The sequence below is a fragment of the Heterodontus francisci genome, unplaced genomic scaffold (assembly GCF_036365525.1).
Source record: "Heterodontus francisci isolate sHetFra1 unplaced genomic scaffold, sHetFra1.hap1 HAP1_SCAFFOLD_96_2, whole genome shotgun sequence".
In the NCBI taxonomy this organism is placed as follows: domain Eukaryota; kingdom Metazoa; phylum Chordata; class Chondrichthyes; order Heterodontiformes; family Heterodontidae; genus Heterodontus; species Heterodontus francisci.
The window spans coordinates 1,041,946-1,056,586 of NW_027141332.1; the positions used below are offsets into that span (position 1 = coordinate 1,041,946).

General features: G+C 44.9%; 1 protein-coding gene across 1 annotated transcript; it reads left to right on the plus strand.

Moving 5' to 3' along the window:
- Nucleotides 1-591: 591 nt before the first annotated feature.
- LOC137362826 (probable G-protein coupled receptor 139) lies at nt 592-1,767 on the plus strand. Its single transcript, XM_068027045.1, has one exon. It carries the CDS (start codon nt 592-594, stop codon nt 1,765-1,767), a length of 1,176 nt encoding a protein of 391 aa, XP_067883146.1.
- The last annotated feature ends 12,874 nt before the right edge of the window (nt 1,768-14,641 follow it).

Here is a 14,641-nt window from a genome sequence, read left to right on the forward strand (position 1 = left end):
GTAGAATTGTCTCATATGCTGGAGCTAGACTTAGTCGGAATGTGAGTGTCAGGGGATGGGTCTGAGCCAGGTGCCTCATATTCTTGAGTGTGGTCAGAGTCTGGCGAGGATCATAAGAGTGCCTGCTCCTCAAAAGGGAAGGGGTCCCCTATCATGGAGTGTTCTCTGAATCGTGAGCGTCTGATTAAACACATGATGGGGCAACCTAATTTGTGGGGTTCCCAATCTCGAAGGGGGACGCCGTATTTGACTGATCCTGGGAAAGGTGTCCCATACTGTAACGGCATTCCAATCCTATGAGGCGACTCTGATCCCCGTGGGTTCCAATTCAAGGAGAGGTCCCAAATCCTCGGCGGGTGTAATGCTGGCTGATCCAAATCCAGAGGGCTCTCTATTCCAAGGAATCACTGATCCTGGCTTGGCGGTATTGAAACCCAGGGGCTGCGGCCTGATGTCTGAGCCCGGCGGATGTGTCCAGGATGTGTCAATCCTTGGTGTTTCCATTATGGAACGTGTGGTCGACCGGGAACAACTGGACGACAAGCGATAAACCTGTAAGCAGATTAATCAGAGACTTTGAACCTCATTAAAATGTTTAACTTTCTGAACAACTTCCTGCAAGAGATTTTCTGTCCATATCCTGTCATCAATCTGTTAAACCCGGACCTCAGTCAGTCGGAGGTGGTTGCGGACGGGGTTGAGATCTCCAAAATTGTATTCCCTGACCCAACCTCAACTCCCACACCCCCTCCACCAGTTACTTTGATCGAAGGTCCTGCCCTTATTGTCGGGGTCAGACATGGAGAATATTTGCTCAGTTACGTTTCTATTCTCAACTTATTTCGTTCCCTTACAGTTAATTTACTGGCGATTATGATCCTGTCATGGAGAAAGTGCGGCCTCTCCACCTGCACGACTCGCTGCCTGGTGGCCATGGCAATAGAGGATCTACTGTTTGTTATCAATGACATCATACTGTGGCGAATTGGTTATTATTATTTCCGCAGATCTTTCCTGTACATCACCCCTGTTTGTAGTGTTATTGCTGTCTTCAGATTTGCGGCAAAAGAATGTTCTGTCTGGTTCACCATCACATTCTCCTTTGATCGATTTGTAGCCATTTGTTGTCGGAAGCTGAAAACAAAATACTGCACTGAGAAAACTGCAGCTGTGATTCTAACAACAACGTGCACTCTGCTCTGTTTCAAAAATGTTCCTTCCTACTTTATATATGTATCTGGAGAGGTAATCAACAATGTACCATGGGATTGTTATACAAATCCAAACTATTATACTGAGCCAGGATGGGTGGCATTTGATTGGTTTGATGCGGTTTCAACACCGTTACTCCCATTCGTTTTAATTCTTTTGCTCAATGCTCTGACTGTCAGACACATTATAGTGGCCAGTAGAGTCCGGATGGGATTGAGGGTTCAGATCAGCGGAGAGAATCGCAGTGACCCTGAAATGGAGAGCAGAAGGAGGTCTGTGATTTTGCTCTTCAGCATATCTGGAAGCTTCATACTTCTGTGGCTGGTGTATGTTATAGAATTCTTATACTACAACATTGCAAGAACAGCTCCCAGGAATTACAATAATTCTGAATTCATACTTGAAAGAGTCGGCTTGATGTTTATGAATTTAAGTTGCTGCACAAATACCTTCATTTATGGTGTGACTCAGTCAAAGTTCAGAGAGCAAGTCAAGAGTGCAATGAAATATCTGGTTCCATCAATAGCCCAATTAATGTATGCACAAACCAACTGAGAGTGGCCCAATGGAACCTCTCGGTGTTTCCAGCCTATGAATGCAATACGTTTCTGGAACTGGAAAGTGTTGACCTTCAGCTAGTTGATTGGACGTGCAATGGGAGAGTTGGTTTATGGATGGTCATACGTGCCACACGGCAGCAGCATGGCAGGCACAAAGTGAAATTTTGTGCACATGATGCAAAGGTCGAGGTGTTGGGTTAGAGCGCCCCTTTCAGGACAGGAGATGGCACAGCAGCCAATGCCTCTGCACCTGCACAATTTATTCTCAGCTCCTCACACAAGCTCAGAAAATCAAAATCTATAACTAAAAAGAAAAATGATGCAGCTGTTTGAAAACTCGTGCCAATTAATTCTTACTTTTTTTATTTGAGAGAAAATTCGATCTCCAAAACAACTCCCGAACAGTCAGAGCCATCTCTCTCCCTCTCCGACACGTGCACACTCCCCATGAGTCATATGGTAGTTTCGGGGGATTTGCACCTGGACAAGCCCACCCGAAAACACTGGTGGGGAGCCGGGACTGGACTCGAACGAGTGGTAGAGGCTCAGCGCAGGAAAGGACAGGGTTGAGATCGAAACAGTCGCATGACAATATTGTCACTGGTGTAGTCATCCAGAACCCAGGTTGATATACTTAGAACATGAGTTCGAATCCCACCACGGTAGATGGTTACATTTCAATTCAACTAAAAAATCTAGAATTAAACATTTGCCTCATGGTGACCATGAAACATTTGCCATTTGTTGCAAAAACACATCTGGCCATTGTGGTTAACACCCTTTTCCTCATTAGAAAAAAAACATACTTGGTACCTCCGCCCTTTCAAGTTACTGTCTCATATCCAACCTCCCTATCCTATCCAAAGTCCTGGAACGTGCTGCCACGGTTAAAATCCGTGCTTCAGTATCCCGCAACTGCATGTTCGAACTTTTATCGTCTTGGTCTCGATCCCTAACAAAATTATAACACTTCTCTTATCAAAGTTACAAAAGACATCTTATCGTACAGACTGTGGAATAAAAACTGAACCCTCTCGCCCTTCTCGACTTCTCTGCAGCCTGTTGCACTGTTGACCACACCATCACATTCTGAAGAAGCTCCACTGCCATCCACATAGGGGCACTTGCACTTATTCTTATTTATATAGCCATAGCTGGGCTGTCACTTATAATTGCCTCTTTTCATGCTCCTGTACCGTTTTCTCTGTTCTCCCCAAAGGATTTATCCTTTGGTTGATTCTTCATCTTGGCTAAGGCTGAGGATGAACCAGATTGTTCAAACTTTGGTCTTAAATGTGTTCTTCAGACCAAGGTCTGACAACATATCCAAACCATCAGTCAAACCACCAACGTCAACCTTTCTATCATTGTTCCACTTCACCATTGACACAGCTTTGAGTACAGGAGCAATGATGTGTTACTGCAGTTATACAGGGCCTTGGTGAGACTACATCTGGAGGATTGTGTGCAGTTTTGGTCTCCTTATCTGAAGTGCTTGCCATTGAGGGAGCGCAAAGAAGATTTACTCGGCGAATTCCTGGAATGGCAGGATTGACATATGAGGAGAGATTGGGTCAACTAGGCCTATATGCACCAGAGATTAGAATAAGGAGAGGGGATCTCATAGAAACTCATAAAATTCGAACAGGACTAGACAGGCTGGATGCAGGGAGAATGTTCCCGATGGCTGGGGAGTCTGTAACCAAGGTTCACAGTCTCAGGATACCGGGCACGCCATTGAGAATCGATTTGAGGAGAAATTTCTTCAATCAAACGGTGGTCAACCTGTGGAATTCTCTACCACAGAAGGCAATGGAGGGCATATACATTAAATCTATTCAGGAAGGGGATAGACATACCTCTTAATGCCAACGAAATCAAGGGATATGGGGAAAACACGGAACAGGACACTGAATTAGATGATCAGCCATGATCTTTTATGAATGGCAGAGCTGGCCCGAAGGGACGAAAGACATACCTATGCTCCTATTTTCTATGTATACTGGTGAAACTACCATCAATGCCATTGTTTCCACTTGACTTGACTATTCTAACATATTCCTGGCCAGCCTCACACATTCTCACCTCTGTAAACTTGAGATCATTCAAAGCCCTGCTGCACGTGCATTCATTCACACTGAGTCCCGTTCACCCATCCTCCTTGTGCTCGCTCACCTACCCTGGCACCAATGGCAAGCAACACTTGGATTTTAAATTTTTATTCTTCTTCTTAAATCCAGGTATGGCCTCGCTCATATCTTTGTAATCTCTGCAGCAGTACGTCCTTCCTTATCTCTGTGACCCCCTCCAGTCTCTATAACCCTTACAAACTCTTTAAACTCCTCCAGACCCGCGATCCCCTCCACTCTCTGTCACATCCTCCAGTCCCTAAAATCATTTTAATCTCTGAAACCTCTTCCAGTCCCTACCACCTGAGAGGATCTCTGTGCTCCACTAATTCTGGTCACTTTAGTATCCCTAATCTGAATCACTGCACCACTGGTGGCCCTGCCATCAGCTGCTTTCACTTCTATCTGCACATAGTAACGTTCACTGTAGTTTGGCATACATAATGCGAATGCTCTGTACTTCTCTTGATGATCATCTCCTACATGACTGATCACTGTTCTAGCTCCATAGTTCGAAGCATCACATGCTAGATTTAGGCCATGCTTTGTCTCTTACTGAAGGACTGAGGAATTGAGAGTAAATCTTCCTTCTCGTGCTTCATAATCATTTTGTTGTCATTCCAAATTTCACAATTTTCTCGACCGTATCGTGTAGTGGAGCTCACACTGTTGAAGGCTCAGGTCGAGATAACGAGTAGAATTGGACCATGGCTAGAAATATTCTACAACCAGGGACATTGTTTGGCTTTAGGGCATTGAGCGCAGCCCTTAGCTTCTTCTGATTTTCAATCCAATGTAGTCAAACTCAAATGGCGTGAAAGCAACCTTTCTATTTTTCAAATTCACATTGTGGAAGAACACTATTCCATTTTCATCCATATGTCTATCCAATGACCACTTAAATGCCCTTAAAGTTGGCGAGTCTACTACTGTTGCAGGCAGGGCGCTCCACGCCCCTACTACTCTCTGAGTAAAGAAACTACCTCTGACATCTGTCCTATATCTATCACCCCTCAACTTAAAGCTATGTCTCCTCGTGTTTGCCATCACCATCCGAGGAAAAAGACTCTCACTATCCACCCTATGTAACCCTCTGATTATCTTATATGTCTCTATTAAGTCACCTCTCCTCCTCCTTCTCTCTAACTAAAACAACCTCAAGTCCCTCAGCCTTTCCTCGTAAGACCTTTCCTCCATACCAGACAACATCCTAGTAAATCTCCTCTACACCCTCTCCAAAGCTTCCACATCCTTCCTATAATGCGGCGACCAGAACTGCATGCAATACTCCAGGTGCGGCCGCACCCGAGTTCTGTGCAGCTGCAGCATGACCTCGTGGCTCCGAAACTCGATCCCCCTACTAATGAAAGCTAACACACCATATGCCTTCTTAACAGCCCTATTAACCTGGGTGGCAACTTTCAGGGATTTATGTACCTGGACACCAAGATCTCTCTGTTCATCTACACTACCAAGAATCTTCCCATTAGCCCAGTACTCTGCATTCCTGTTACTCCTTCCAAAGTGAATCACCTCACACATTTCCGCATTAAACTCCATTTGCCATCTCTCAGCCCTGCTCTGCAGCCTATCTATGTCCCTCTGTAACCTACAACATCCTTCGGCACTATCCACAACTCCACCGACCTTCGTGTCATCCGCAAATTTACTTACCCACCCTACTACACCCTCATCCAGGTCATTTATAAAAATGACAAACAGCAGTGGCCCCAAAACAGATCCTTGCGCTACACCACTAGTAACTGAACTAAAGGTCATCGGACCTTTGTAACACTCCAACCAGCTCTTGAAGTTTATCATCTTCTGTTGTGGTCGTGATGAGCATATCATTCTGATTGCACAGCAATGAGGCACTCCTTGACAAATCTTATGCATTGTCCCTTGGAAGATTATTGGAGAAATCGTCAGACCATAGGCCAGCTATGTACAGGCGAATAACTCCATGTATGCCATTATAGTGAGATACTGCTGACTATCTCAATCTATATTGAGCTGTGCATGAGCATGGGACAAATCCAAGTGCCTGAATAGCTTGGAACCCACTTAATAAACATACAAATTATGAGAGGTCCATCGTGGATAATCTTCATCATCTGCTGCCTGGCTGATTGTGACTTTACAGTGCTCACGTAGTCTTGTTGTTTCGTCCGACATAGGTGCTGATAGAATTGAGGCTGATCAATCACCGTCTGCCTCTCTCGCTTCTTTATTTCCTCTTCCATCTGGATTTTGAATGCATAAGGTACCGGCCTAAGCTTGCAATATATTAGTTTTGTACCGAGCCCAATTCAGATGTGGGCTTTCACACCAATTATGTCTTCTCAGAAATGTTTCTGCAGCTATTCAATAGCTGGTTAAGCTCCTGGTCGTCTCAATGTCCAGTCAAATGTCAGCGTACAAAGAAGTTGATTTGTTGACATATTTCTCCAAAATGTGAGTAACTTGAGGGACGTGCCCTCATGACGGACGTTGCATTTCATTAATCCACACGTTTCTAACACCTCACCAGAGTAGGATTTCAACTGGACTGTGTAAGAGGTTTGACAATGAATCTGCTCTCATAAATAGCTCCAGTTGTAAAAGTGCAATCTGCAGCATTATCAATGCACGTTAATTTATCAACACATTTTGACTATGGTTTCTGCAATTGAAGCTATTACTATTGGCATATATTCCGCACAATCCTCATTGTTCTCTGCTAAGGCATTCTGTATTCACTTGAAGAGTTTGCTTGGCAAGCAAGCAAATCCTTTGGTAGTTAAAAAAAATCTACACTGACTTGCTTGTGCTGTATGCTTTCCCTTCCAGAGATGATAAGTCAATAAACCTATATCAGCTGTTGTCTTTTAATCCGATATTCCATTTTAGAGTTGCTAGAATCCTCATGAAAGAGGACAGCATATGTACTGGATAACAAAGGATAATATTCTATTGAATTCCGTAAGGCCATTTTCATGGTAGAAAAAAATCGTGCAAGCTAGATCAAACGTAACCTTATGTGTGGAGACTGATTGTGACTGAATTCATTCGTTTATCAATCCAAATACAAATCTATCTTATAGAGCACGCTCTAAAAATATACAGCATCTTAAGCACCACAATGAACTCGCCAATTATTTCACGATTTCGCTGGTTTATGGTTCCAGATTTGTAGGTTCCTTTTTATCTCTAATGGCTTAAAATTAAATGTTCCTCCAAATTGGTTATAATTGTTTTGACAAGCAGTCATGCCACGTCTCCCACATTCTCTTCTCCATAATGCTGAGGCAGTCTACACACTACTCGTGGCATAACTCGCAGCAATTCTATCCCAACTTACCTCGCTGATCGACATTGGCTTTCTATCAAACAACCTCTTAATTGTACAATCACCATCTTTTATTCCAAAACAACCCATGTGCCCACCTCTGCATATCTCTGTAATCTCCTCCAAACCCACAACGCTCCAAGGTCTTTGCACTCTACTAATTCTGTCCGTTGTTCATCCCTTATTGAAATCATACCACCTTTGTTGCACCTTCTGTTGCCTCGGTCTCAACCTATGGAGAACCCTCCCTATACCTCCCCCCCTCTCTACCGAGCTTTCCTCATTTAAGACACTGCTTAAAACCTCTTTGACCATGCTTTTATTCATCTGATCTTTGATTGCATTACGTGCTTCAGTGTTATACTTCATTTTGTAAAGCTCCTGTGAAGTGGCTGGTGCCATTTTACTCAGCCGATATATAAATTAAAGTTGCTCTTGTATGGAGGGAGCGCTGTATTGTTGGATGGGCATTTGTATGGATGAGACGTGAAACTGAGGATCCATCTGCCATCTCAAGTGGATGCAAAAAATACCACGGCCACTATGAAACAGGAATAGAGAATGACTTCTCCCCGGTGTCCTGAGGCCTAATATTTCTAAGTTACCCATGCTCATAAAAAAATGCAGATGACGTCTGGTCAGTTCTCGCATTGCTCTTGTTAGGCCCTTGCTCTGCAAACACTGTTTCTCGGCGTGAACACACTCTGGCTGTTCCTTCATTGTCTGTGAAGTACATTGGGAAGCATTGCTGTTATGAAAAGCTCTGTATAAAAAGCTTGCCTTTCCTTTTTTTTCATCCAGCCACAGAGTCTGGCTACACTGTATGTTTCTACACTGTACATTGAATCAGTTGAGGAAGTGTAGAATTCGTATGGCCCATAAGTTACTTTGCCAGCAGAGGGCTGCAAATGTGAGAAAAAACTCTTTCTTCCCTCATATCTTCTAGAATGTAGATGCCATGCCACAGTTTCGATGATATTTGTAAGATCCCTCACACCATTCAAACCATTGCAACAAGCTGCTTGCTTATAATAAGTAATTTACATACCTATAGCGCCGATGAACATTGGCAAAAGCATCGTAAGGTGTTTCTCGGGGTCATTAATCAGGCAATCGTTTGACACTAATCCAAAAGGAGATATTAGTAGAGGTGCGCAAAAGCCATGTCCAAGAGATCGGTCTTCATGAGCGCCCTGAAGGGGGCAATGTTCTCTCTTGGCTGGATGGCAGTGCAGCAATGGAAATTCCACATCCAGGCAACAGGTCATCTCCTTTAAATCAACGTGTGTGCATGGGAGCACAGAAAATTTGAAATGAATATACTTTTTTTTAAATCGCTTGCATACTCAGACAGATAATTACAGGGAATATAGGTGAAGAAATGTTAAGAGGGCATTCTAAAGTGTAGTATGTCAGTCGTGAATGCACGTCCATCGCTGGTGGAGAAATGGGAATCCGGGAAGCACGATTTTCAATTTGCAAGAGTGCATATATCCGACATGCATGTAGGAGCTTGATGATGCTATTAAGATAGGAGTCTTGACAAGGATGGTGTAGTTTACAGAGGACGAGCTGTAGCACTGGAGGACATTCTAGGATTATGGAATATGGTAGGGTTGGTGGATATCACAGAGATAGTGAGGGTTGCAGGGAATGGAGGAGGTTACAAAAGGAGGGACGAATTTATGGGGCGAGATGAGCGTACAGAGTTAGGGAGGGTTAGACTCATAGAGACATCGAGTCATACAGTTATACAGAACAGGCCTTTAGGCCGAATCTTCGCATTATCTAATCCCATTTTGCAGCGCTTGGTCCATCGCATTGTACGTTATGACGTTTCAAGTGCTCATCTAAACACTTCTTAAATGTTTTGAGGGTTCCTGCCTCTACCACCCCGACAGTCATTGTGTTTCAGTTTCCAACCACCAACTAGGTGAAATCTGATTTCCTCAAATCCGCTCAAAACATCTTTCCACTTAAATTAAATCTATGCCCCCTGGTTAGTGACATCTCTGCTCAGGGAAAATGTTTCTTCTTATCTACCCTGTCTATGCTCCTCATAATATTGTATACCTCAATCAGTTCCCCCCTCAGCCCTCTCTGCTCTCAGGAAAACAACCCTAGCCTATCTCGTCTCTCTTCATAGCTGAAATGCTCCAACCCAAGCAACATCCTGGTGAATCACCTGGTGAAGGTGATTGAGAGCTTTGGATCAGAAATTGACTAGCTGAAAGAAGACAGAGGGTGGTGGATGATGGCAAATGTTCATCCTGGAGTTTAGTTACGAGTGGTGTACCGCAAGGATCTGTTTTGGGGCCACTGCTGTTTGTCATTTTTATAAATGACCTGGAAGAGGGTGTAGAAGGGTGGGTTAGTAAATTTGCGGATGACACACAGGTCGGTGGAGTTGTGGATAGTGCCGAAGGATGTTGTAGGGTACAGAGGGACATAGATAGGCTGCAGAGCCTGGCTGAGAGATGGCAAATGGAGTTTAATGCGGAAAAGTGTGAGGAGATTCACTTTGGAAGGAACAACAGGAATGCAGAGTACTGGGCTAATGGGAAGATTATTGGTAGTGTAGATGATCAGAGAGATCTTGGTGTCCAGGTACATAAATCCCTGAAAGTTGCTACCCAGGTTAATAGGGCTGCTAAGAAGGCATATGGTGTGTTAGCTTTTATTGGTAGGGGGATCGAGTTTCGGAGCCACGCGGTCATGCTGCAGCTGTACAAAACTCTGGTGAGACCGCACCTGGGGTATTGCATGCAGTTCTGGTCACCGCATTATCGGAAGGATGTGGAAGCTTTGGAAAGGGTGCAGAGGAGATTTACTAGGATGTTGCCTGGTATGGAGGGAAGGTCTTCCGAGGAAAGGCTGAGGGACTTGTGGTTGTTTTCGTTGGAGAGAAGGAGGAGGAGAGGTGACTTAATAGAGACATATAAGATAATCAGAGGGTTAGATAGGGTGGATAGTGAGAGTCCTTTTCCTCGGATGGTGATGGCAAGCACGAGGGGACATAGCTTTAAGTTGAGGGGTGATAGATATGGGATAGATGTTCGGGGTAGTTTCTTTACTCAGAGAGTAGTAGGGGCGTGGAACGCCCTACTTGCAACAGTAGTAGACTCTCCAACTTTAAGGGCATTTAAGTGGTCATTGGATAGACATATGGATGAAAATGGAATAGTGTAGGTCAGATGGTTTCACAGGTCGGCGCATCATCGAGGACCGAAGGGCCTGTACTGCGCTGTAATGTTCTAAAAAAATCATGAGGGTTCTGGACAGAGCTGATGGGTGAAAATCGAGTACGCACAGATTTAAGGTAATTGGCGAATGAAGCAATGGTGACATGCAAAAAGGTTTGCCAGCAACGAGTAGTTAGGTTCTGGAATTCGCTGCCTGAGATTTTGGTGGAGCTAGTTTAAATTCAAGCATTCAGAGGGAATTGTATAATTATCTGAAAAGTAAGAATTTGATGGCTTGCGTGGAGAAGGCGTGGGAGTGGCACTTGGGAAATTGATCCTTTGGCGAGCCAGCACAGGTATGAATGATCCACTTCACTGGCAGGCTTACTGCGAAAAGGGGGCAAAATCCGTTAGTATCTCTTTCAGTATAGCGCCTCAACATCAGTGCGTCTTTGCCATCACACACAGGAACTTGGCACCCTGCGGCCCTAGGCTGTACTGCAGGCAATCTCAGCGGAACCTTGGGCGGCAGAAATGCGGTCTAATGGCCCCCCCAGCGTGTAAACGCTCTGCTGAACATCAAACAGGCCCTAGCTAAGTGTCAAAGTGTGCTCATTTTCCTGTGGCGTGGCTCGGGACATTCAAAGACACTGCATCAGAGAACTATTGGTGGCTGTGCTTCCTTTTCGCACGGACCTTCATGCAATTCCTGTAACTGATTGCACTCCAGTCGTAGGGGGTTCTTGCCCTTCCGCTGGATTTAGTCTATAACCTCCAGAGGGAGATGTAGATGGCGTGGATGTTGGTGCCTCCAAACGTTGCCCAGGAAATGCAGCCAGAAGAAAATATAGAAGGCACTTCACATTTAAAAATGGTGAGTGAGCCTCATAGTTACTTTGACAAGTGAGGGGACCAACACAGGAGGGAGCGGTTTACTGGGTAGAAGCTCAACTCAACTGGAGTAATTGATGGTCACCAGGAATTGTCTCCGAAGGTGTGAATAATCAGGCCATTCTATTGCTCAGTCACGGCCTGCCAAAAGCTGGGCAGCCCTCAGCCAATAAGTTACTGACCAGTCAATTTTTTGCCCTCCTTTTTGCATACGTGATGATTAGGGATCCGATGCTGACAACAGACGGTAAATGGCCACCCATGAAATGAAAGGTGAACATCTTGCAGCTTGGAAGCTGGAAATTCTGGACCATATGTCCTGCCATGTATAATGAAGTACAGGCAACAGACAATGTACGTAAGAAGACATTGATCAACTGTGAATTGCACAAGTTCAGCATCAACATTACTGTTCTAAGAGGCTCGATTGGCTGACAGTCGATCAATATTTGAGGCCGATTAGAATGGCTTTTGGCTTGGCAAAGTTTGAGATGACCGCTGTGAACGTGAAATGAGCTTTGCTGTCAACACCAGATTGATGCAGATAATTGAGATGGCTGTCGTGACTTCTGAATGGCAGATATGACCCTCTATATGGACAGATCCCGCAGATTGATAGACGGGGTCCCAAGGACAGGATGGGCAGTGGTAGAAGACGGAGGAGGGATAAAAGCACAAGGATGACTGCCATGAGATAATGCAGCCCAAGAGGTATGTGCACCCACAGTGCTGTTAGGAATGGAGTTCCAGGATTTTGACCCAGCGACGGTGAAGGAAGGGCGATATAGTTCCATGTCAGGATGGTGTGTAAATTGGAGGGGAACTTGCAGGTGGTGGTGTTCCCATGCATTTGCCGCCCTTGTCCTTGTAGTTGGTAGAGGTCGAGGGTTTGGAAAGTGCTGTCTAAGGAGCTTTGGTGCGTTGCATCAGTGCATATTGTAGTGGGAAGGATGGGGAGCAGAGAGAGATGAGGACGGAATTTGACGAAAGGAAGGAAGGGTTATAGGTCCCCCGGGTATCAGGCGTATATTGTTAGAAATCTACCATGGGGCGTAATATACCGGGTGAAATCATATGGTGGACCTTATGTGCCGGTGTTGGAGGTGGCGAAGGATGGGCAGGGAAGCAGCGAGATACTGCCAGCAGTGTATCATATGTGCAAAACATAAACCAGGCTTGGAAAGAACAAATCACACGGGGGCGCATCCACATAGTCCTGGCCAACAGATCAGCCACACAGTTGGCGAGGTGGGCCAGAAATTACTCTGCCGCATGGCGACTGACAAATTGGTGGCATTGGGAGGCAGTGGCGTAGTGGTATTGTCACTGGACTAGTAACCCAGACATCCAGGGTATTGCTCTGGGGACATGGGTTCGAATCCCACCACAGCAGAAGGTGGAATTTGAATTCAATTAATAAATCTGGAATTAAAAAGCTATTCCAATTATGGCCATGAAACCATTGCCGATTGTTGTAAAAACCCATCTGGTTCAGTAATGCCCTTTAGGGAAGCAAATCTGCTGTCCTTACCTGGTCTGGCCTACATGTGACTCGAGACCCACAGCAATGTGGTTGACTCTTACATGCCCTCTAAAATGGCCTAGCAAGCCACTCAGCTCACCGCCACTTTCTCAAGGGCAATTAGGGATGGGCAATAAAAGCTAGCCTGGCCAGTGACGCCCACATCTCATGAATGAATAAAATATATATATATATATATATCCAATGGTAATGGCCATTTTTCGTTTGGCACAGTTGGTATGGTCTGTGTCACTACCAGCGGCGATCCCTAAAAGGGTATAAAATGGCATTTTGAGGATATGCTCCGGTATCAACCATGCACACAAGGGGAAGGGATATGGGGATAAGAGGAAAAGCTAATCTACATAGTTTGGCAGTTTAGGATTCCTCCAGACGTCTGAACGACTGGCCATCTGAGGGCAAATGGAGGAACTCTCAACGCTGGTGCTTAGCCAACTTGGGCAGGTCAAGGGCCAAAAGTGGCGGCGGGGGGTGGGGGGAGCGGTGGCAAGCGCTGTTGGGGCAGAAAAAATGACTGGGACAGTGAACACAGGAGAAGGCCTGATGAACCACGAGCTGTTGCAGTGATTTGAACCAGGCAAGGGTCAACTATGTTTAATGTGTACATACCTTAGTTTGAACAAAGGAGAAGACCTGATGCTGTCAAGAGTGACAAAAACCAGACAACTCTCTAAGTTTCATGTGTACATGTCTTTCTCATGATTGGAAAATATCATGTATACCTGCTTAGAATGTAATAGGGTAACCTAGCTATGTACAAGTAGACACAATTGGATACAGAAAAGAGAGTAAGAAGTGTAACCGATTGATTGGTAAATGCAAACAAACTGTTATCGGTAAAATGGTATAAAAATGATGCTTTGTAACCACTCGGGGTGTTTGTATGGGTACGGTCTCTCCTCCATATGCATGCAATAAACCGGTGAATAAAGAACTTGAGTCTTGTGTGGTCTATTGTGGAATCGGAGGGTGACTGAACTCCCTTTCACTAGTTAACTCAGTAAATGAATAAATAAGGTTTGACAGACATTGTAGAGCAGACGAGGTTCTGTCACTGCAACACGTGGGAGCTTGTGGAGAGTATTGAGATGCTGGACAGGCAGATCTGGGGTAAGTGTCTGCAACATTGTCTCCGAGTTGTTGAGGTAGAGTCCGAGCTGCATTCAATGTGCGCCCTCAGAAACGGGGAGAGTTCGCTGGACACATTGTTCCAGGAGGCAGTCACACACCTTTGGTTAAGTTGAACATCTGAGTCAGTCAATGGTCAGGGAAACGAGGATGTAACTGTGAATCAGACAGCTATGTGGGTCCAACATTTAATGATGGAGGAGCCTTGGCCCTTGATTTTGACCAACAGGCATGAGGTACTTGTTACCAGTGTGGATGAGTACAAGTACTGCAGAGTGAATGGGCAAAGTGACCAAAACTCCATGGTGCCGGATGACATTCAAGTGGGGCACTAAAATGGAATGTGGCAAAGACAGCGGGCAGTATAATCAGGAAATAGTTACTTTTATCTGCAGCCACGACCTGGAGTTCTTAAAGTTCGAGACCTTCCCAATGCCAGCTGGAGATGAAATTAGAAAGTAAGGTGGAGGATCCAGTTATCATGGTCCAAATAGGAAAAAATATCCTATGCAGAAAGAGGAATGATGCTCTGCAGAAAGAGTTTGAGGTGTTAGTGTCCAAATTCAAATGCAGAATTTCATAGATAATACTCTCCGATCAGATTGTTATCCGAGAAACGGACCAATTGGCACAGGGTCAAGAAGGTTAGATGATTATATGGTTGGCTC